The sequence below is a fragment of the Stylophora pistillata genome, chromosome 8 (assembly GCF_964205215.1).
Source record: "Stylophora pistillata chromosome 8, jaStyPist1.2, whole genome shotgun sequence".
In the NCBI taxonomy this organism is placed as follows: domain Eukaryota; kingdom Metazoa; phylum Cnidaria; class Anthozoa; order Scleractinia; family Pocilloporidae; genus Stylophora; species Stylophora pistillata.
Genome location: NC_142526.1, coordinates 16,140,887 through 16,148,573, shown reverse-complemented (window position 1 = coordinate 16,148,573; position 7,687 = coordinate 16,140,887). Strand labels below are relative to the sequence as shown.

General features: G+C 40.0%; 1 protein-coding gene across 1 annotated transcript; it reads right to left on the bottom strand.

Annotated features, from left to right (window-relative positions):
- Positions 1-1,489: 1,489 nt before the first annotated feature.
- Positions 1,490-7,616, bottom strand: LOC111321504 (uncharacterized). Its single transcript, XM_088730557.1, has 4 exons — positions 7,475-7,616; positions 4,451-4,574; positions 3,605-3,932; positions 1,490-1,613 (listed from the first exon to the last, which is right to left on the bottom strand). Exons 2-3 carry the CDS (start codon positions 4,506-4,508, stop codon positions 3,607-3,609), a joined length of 384 nt encoding a protein of 127 aa, XP_088586683.1. The 5' UTR covers positions 4,509-4,574; positions 7,475-7,616; the 3' UTR covers positions 1,490-1,613; positions 3,605-3,606.
- Positions 7,617-7,687: the final 71 nt, after the last annotated feature.

Sequence of the window (7,687 nt, the reverse complement as noted above, 5' to 3'; positions counted from 1 at the left end):
TTACTTGCAATGGAGCTCTTTACATTTCTTGGGGTTGAAGCGCATTCCCTGTACTGAAGCAAAATCCCTAATCTCCTTAACAATAAATTGTAAATAACTGGGGGAGCAGGCTAGGAATTATTTCAAAAACTGTGGTGTCATCAACATACTTAAGTCGATTTGGCCAGCTAGACACTAGGCGATTGACGAGAAGAGCAAATAGTAGCGGGGCAGATTTTGTGCCCCGAGGGATACCCCCACTGCTTACGATAACATTTGACAAGACTTTCCAAATTTTGACGCGTTGGGGCCTATTAGAAAGAAAGGAACAAAGCCACCTAATAATTACATATTTTACATTAAGCAGTTTCAATTCATTGACCAAGGTGTTATGGCCCACTAAATCAAAATAATAATAATAATAATAAATGACAATTTATATAGCGCCCTATCCAAAAGCTCTAAGGCGCTTCACAATCAAGGTAAAAAGTAAAATAATAATCAAACGTAATTATTCAAACCACCCTCTCCATCCTCTTTTACCAACACGCTTAGACGATACCTGTCCCTATAACCTCAGGCACAAATCAGACCAGTTGTATCTTTACAGAAACGTTACTACCTGTAGAACGAAGCGCACCGAAGACTTTTTAACTTTTAAGTATTTTTAACAAATGTGATGTATGTTCCGTGTAGTGTATATACTTGTACTTAATGTATACAGAAGTGCACATAGTCGTTGTTATTAAGTTTTCATTGTATCATAACTCGTTAATTCAATAAGTTACTGCAAGAGAGTTTAATAAACTACTATTATCATTATTATTATTATTATTATTATTATTATTATTATTAAAATAACGCTTAAAAAGATAAGTTTTTAAGATTACGCTTAAAAGTGTTAAGACCTATACTACATTTTATGGTTTCAGGAATGTCATTCCACAACTTAGGTGCAGAGACAGAAAAGGCGCGATCGCCATAAGATTTCAACTTGGAGCGAGGAATCACTAACAAGTTCTTACTCGATGATCGCAAAGACCTAGTGGGCTTATAAGTTTCTAACAAGTCACTGATATAACTAGAGCATAATTTATTTAAAGCTTTAAAAGTAAAAAATAAGATTTTGAAAATAATCCTCTGCTCCACGGGGAGCCAGTGCAGTTCCCTCAGAAGGAGTAACGTGATCATGCTTGGGACCAAATAAGATCAGCCGTGCTGCACAATTCTGGGCTAATTGCAATCTATGAACTAAATGTTTCGGAAGACCATACAACAGAGAATTACAGTTGTCTAATCTGCATGTAACGAAGGCGTGTACTAACGTACAGAACCCTTTGAAAAGTCAGCGAAGAAAATTCTCACAGAGCAATTCCCTTTATCTAGAGCTTCCAATATTATATGGAGCATATACACCAAGACATGCGTGGTCGATCTGCCAGATACTGAGAACTGTTCAGGGTCCAGGCTCTATGCTACTCGGCTCCTCAGGTGATCCAGAGTAAACCCTTCGAGGACCTTGGCCAGTGGTGATGTTAGAGTGATTGGTCTCAAATCCTCTTCCAACCGCGTTGGCGGGGATACCTTGGGGGTCGGGGTCACAATGGAAGTCTTTAATACATCAGGAACACATCCTTCGTGTAAGGAACAATTATATAGGTCACTTACAACCGGGGCCAGTTCTTGTGCAAATTCTTTCCAGACCCGGGAAGGAATTTGATCAGGACCAGGGGACTTGTTAGCCTTAAAGTGCCCATGTCACCAAATTTTTTATTCTGCCGTAGGTTAAGGATCACGTGATATCAGTTGCTAATAAACTCGAGAGAGACTTGACCAAGAGTTCATCGAGTGAGTGGAAAAAAAAGGTCAAAAAAATGCCCGAAAGATGTGTTGCTGCACGATGCGAAACACAGCAGATCCCGCAAAATGAATTAGTATGTACAGAATTCCTTTTCTTAACTCTGAAAACCCCACTGCACAGAGACGAAGGAAAAATGGATCGACTTCGTCTTGGCGAAGAGGAAGAACTGGCAGCCCGGAAAAACACCTTCATTGTGTTCGATATACTTCAGAGGGGAAGATTTTCAGTTTCGTTTGGACTCGAAAATGAGACGATGTTCGAAGACTGACGAAGTTGGGATTTGTGTGAACCCTTTGATCCATGCTGGTACAGAAGTGGAAGAGCCCCCCTCTCAGCGGGAAAAGCGAATGGTGAGTTTATTAATAATGTGTGGAATTTCTTTCCACGTGTTGTCAGTGTGGATTGTGCAATAAGTTTTCCCCAAAAGCCTTTCTTGGACGATAAATGTGCGGTTTATTTTACTGGTTTATGATCGCTGTTTATGCATTTCTCTTTGCAGTTATTAAGATCTGCCAAGGCTCGATTAAAGTCATTAGATGCAGAGGCTGAAACTTCAGTTTCGCCGGATTGTATGTTGTTGACACCATGAAACGTGATGCCTGCAAGTAGTCAAGAGGTAAGATAGTCGTTGGTGTAAACCAAAAACCAGGATAATTTGTAAAAATAACAGCGAGGACAAAAAAATAATGCTTTTCACATTTGTTTTACAGTGTGACCTGCAAGCAGAAACCAGTCTCCCAAAATGCGGTAGATTCCAATGCAACATACGGCAATTATGAGATATGTTTTCTGTGTGAAATCTTACACTGTGCGATGAGAAGTATGCCCTCATAAATTGAAGAGTTTTAACGCTGTTTAAGGAAATTCTGATTGATTTGTGGTGCAATTCACGAGGGAGTTAAAATGACGGATTTGTTTGTAGTAAACACGGGAGCCACGGCAACAAGCGTTCCTGAATCTGCGTCATTTATGAGCCCGTACTTTCTCAATCAGCGGAAGGCGTGTACAAACAAAAATAGGATTAAAAATATCATAAAAGAACTCGCGTTTTGTTCAAATCGAAAATTTTTTCGCGGAAGTTCCTTTTTTAATGTGGACTTTTAAATGACAGAATAAAAAATTTTGTGACATGGGCACCTTAATTGAACTGAGAGCCTTGAACGCCTTGCCATGTGTGACAAGAAATTTAGGGGAGACGGGGAGGGAGTCACTAGCGAAGGCGGTATCCAGTGGGGCAAAATGCGACGTTAGGCTGTATAAGAAATTATTGAATTGATCACAAAGTGATCGCCTCCCGGTTAGCTCAATTGGTTAGAGCACCGGATTGTGTTGTGCGGGAGGTCGAGGGTTCGAACCCCGGCCGGACCAATACTCATGGTCTTAAAATAGGTGAGGAGAATTTGCTACCTTTCTATAATCAAGAAATGGATAGATATTCTAGTCTTCTCGGATGAGGACGAATAAACCGTAGGCCCCGTCTCCTGCAGGATTAGGGGTAGGAGACGTTAATTTCCCACGCACGAGATTACTGTGTGGTGGATGTCCTCCCCTGGGTGGGATGGGTGGGTGTTGGCCCTGAAAAGCCCCTATGGGGAGTGGTCAATTAATCTATGTATCTATGTATGTATGTCTGTAGGTATGTATGCATGTATGTATGTAAAGTGAAGCTACAGTTGGCATTCCGGTATTCAGTATCTGGTGCCACCACTCAGATGAGCTAGACAGACTCCCCAGGGACTTTACCTCAAATACTGATTACCTCACCTTCACTTTCTCATTGCAAATACAACGTCACTATTTCCTGCCTCAGCGGCAGCTTGAAGACACGTGACACCATCTTTGTTACAAACGTTCAAACTTGCCCCGTGAGCCATTAGCAAGTTGATAACACCCACATGTCCTCTCCTGCACTCAATATACAATGCTGTATCTCCATCTATGTTCCTCTGATCAACGGTGGCATTTAGCATTGAGTATATCTTGGCACGACTCTTCCTCGCCCAGGTCTGCCGCACACATAAGGGTTTTCCAGTGTTCCCTGTCCTTACCACGAGGGTTGGCAAAATCTCGCATTCGGATGTAGCCAACGTTCCTGCAGGCGAAAAACGATTAAGAACTCAAACATCTACACTTTGTGTGAGATCGTAGCATAACCTTAATTATCCTTTCAGGAGGCAACAAAACCGAGCAGTTGCAATGCTGGATTCAAAAGCAATGGTACAAATTCGGGTTCTCGTTAAAAAGGGGAACTTGTTTCGTTTACTGGTATCTTTAGCTCCCAAGTCTGGCGTCTAGAGCGCCATCGGCTTAGCCACCGCGTCTACCGCTGCTGATTGCAAAGCACTTACTCCATCTTGCGCTAGTTGAAATCCAATTCTATAATGAACTCATTCAAAATCTCCGATGATTAAGCTTTTAAAGAATGTTACGATTCAATAAATAAGTATCCACTGAAGCCTGTAGATTTTGCAGTATGTGTTATGTTCGCTGCTTATAATAAATGGGACGAAACATGTGTTTCGGCTTCACTTTTTGTGGCATTCGCCCTCGCTGTTTCGGTTTTATGACACTTAATCGAATATCTCCTTGCGATAAATCATGCGAAGGTACCTGTGTCCACCCTTGGTCGCAGTGAACCTCGGGGTCTTTCCTTGTTCATCTTTGCCATCTAGTCCGGACGCAACACGTATTTTTTCCTCCACCCGTGTTCGCGCTTACCATCCCGATTAGCACGCTGCAAAAGGAGTTTCACGTATTTCTTCAGGAAATACAATTTTCATTTTCTCGTCGAAAGGGGCATCCAAAATTGGTTCAGACATAATTGATGTAGGACTGACAACAGGTAGAATGAATTGGTGGCAGACGACTTGTCATCAGTTATTCAATGTCCCCAACGCGAAATATATAACATACAGCACACAATAACAATTGCAGGATCATGTGTGGGTATCAAGGAGAGAAAATATAATCACGATTCGGAAACTCGACATTACAAACTTTATCCAACCTTTTTAGACCTCATAAATGATATGCAAATTTGAACCCTTCAAATACAAACAAATGGCTCTTTTATGAGCCAAAAACTATATTTAACAGGAATTAGTAATCGTTGTTCCCTAACTGACTGTATTGTAGCAATGGACGTAATTATTGTGCTGAATGCTCTTAAAACCGCAGGTTACGCGTGACCTATGCATCTATACATGTTGTGCATGAACAAGCATGTTTTCCACCTTCACTTGTAAACGAAGATGCATGTAGGGGCTAACTTAAATATCTTGAATATTGATGGAATAAAGTTAATTTGTGTTCAATTGACGACACAATTAGGGTAGATAGCTCAGAAAACCCTGTTCACTGTCATTTGAAGATCCACGGGCTCGCACGGTGAAAGATTATTTAACCAACCTTGCAAATCATTATGTTCTGATTGGTTGGCACTTTATTTTCTGAAGGTCTAAATGGGGGTGATGGTTTTGTGCCTATAACGGTTAAAATTTTAGGCATTTCATGGCTAATGGTTAATTTCTTTCCTTTGCGGTTGAAACTTTTTTACCGTTACCTTTTCAACGACTAACAGTTAAAATTTGTCAATTGTTAAGCCATAGTTAGCCTAACGGCTAATTAAATTTGCTGTTTTTACATCTAACGGTTAACCTCATTGCTGCCACTGAGACCCTCAAAAGTGTTCATAAGGATAGCCTGTGCCAGGCTCTGCCAGTCGGTGGAAACGAAGGGAAGCATACTCACAATAAACAGCAAGTTTCAGGGAAAAAGAACTTGCAATCCTCCTCATGACTATTGTCACACGAACGAGAACAACAATAAACAAAGAAGCGCACGATAAAAGGTTACTGAAAAACGAATAAAAGCTCATGAGAAGTTTGCACGAATTCTAAAAAACCTCGACTCTACAAAATTGTTGCCCGGTGCTTAGCATCTTAAAATATGCAACCTTGGTCCTTTTTAATACAAATGATAACCTCTTTACGGCCGTAAAACTATTTTGGGCAGAACGATTAACTCAATTAACCCAGTCCTTTTGTTAAATGCTTTATAAAACACAAAGTAATTAAAAAGCTGTTAAAAAGCAATTAAAAAGCTCATTTCGGGTCGGAAAACTTTCCTAGCCAGAACGACAGAATTTTTTTCGCGCAAGCACCGATAAAGCAACAACAATTGTAAAAAGCTTGGCTAAAAACCAGATAGTAAACATTTTCGTGGTGAAAATATGTCCAAAATCTTCACATGCATTCGCTAAGATTAATTACCTTTATCAACGGCGACATGAAATTTTAAAAGAACGCTCAAATGGAACTAAATCTTGTTTCATCTCAGCCACTCTCTGACGGTAAAGAAACTAGAGGCTTATGGATTTGGAGGACGATCACTTAACCTTATGCGATCATTTTTTGCGGACAGACTAAACCGAGTAAAAATGTGTGATGGTACTACCGACTGGATAAAGATGGAACGGGGATGCCCTCAAGGATCATCTTTCAGTCCCTTACTATGGAACATCTACCAGAACGATATGTCAGCTCATGTCAAAGACGTAAATTTAACAATGTATGCTGATGACCATCAAATGTACGTCATAGGAAGGAAACATGAAATAGTACGATGCAGAATGAAAACACAGGGCCAGAAAGCACTGTCATGGTATTCGAACAATTTTCTACTGGCCAATCCAGACAAGTTTCAGTTTCTAAACATCAATCCACGAAAACTCGATAAAGATAAGAGCGACAAAAACGCTGAGTATAAACCATCTAGCTAATGGGAACACAAAACTAATCAAACTACTAGGATTTCATGTAGATGAAAATCTCAATTTCACTGATCATATTAGCAAATGATGTACCAAGGCAAGCCAGAAAGATGGAGTACTCTCACCGACGTCTTCGGAACTTAATACCCTGCAAGGCCAAGCTACTATTGTATAAATCTTTTTTACAGCCATATTTAACTTACTGCCATCTAACCTGGCATTTTTGCTAATCATCGGACAAAAGAAAGTTAGAACGATTACAAGAACGAGCCCTAAGGGTTATTTATAAATCCCACTCTGCTACATATGAAGAACTCCTAAGGCGTGCTGATATACCCCTCTTTATATAATGGACGGCTTCAGGATATCACAGCACTTATGTACAAAGTCAAACATGGTCTTGCACCCGACTGCGTTTCTGAATTATTTGTTCGCAAAGGCTCTACACATTTGCTACGGAATAGTGACTTTGTATTACCACGTTTTGAAACTATTTGCTATGGCAAGCACTCTGTCAGATATCTAGGGCCGTTTTTGTGGTCAAAACTCACTAAAAAAGGGATTTGCCAAGTTTATGTGTTTTCATAACTGAAACAAAATAAGAAAACTGAACCTAGACGAGATTGTAATTAATAACAGCAATTGCTGTAATCTTTGCAGTCAATAGGAATATTTTAGCTTTCTAAACTTTAAATTTTAATCATTTGCGTCTAAATATATAATTTTTACAAGTGTATTTTAGTTATAGTGTCCCCAATTAGTCTTCTTAGGCTAAACACATTGACACTCAAGTAAGTAAATAAAGGTCTTATTTACTTACTTATCAGAACGTTATCAACTTGAAAAATAGAGAGTAAATTCACCTCAGCTGTTGTCTCTTTTAATTCTCCTGTTGTAGAGGAGGGCCTCGAAGCCGGGTTTAAGTGAATTCTGAGTGCATACTAAAGGAGAAGCGACGAAACAGCTGTGAAGGCTTTTAAGGTCGTTGACACGCTAGAATTTCAGCTTAGCTCCCTTCTGGTCTTGCCACTCACTATTGTTCATTTATGACAGAGTACTACTGGGTTCGACGTTGG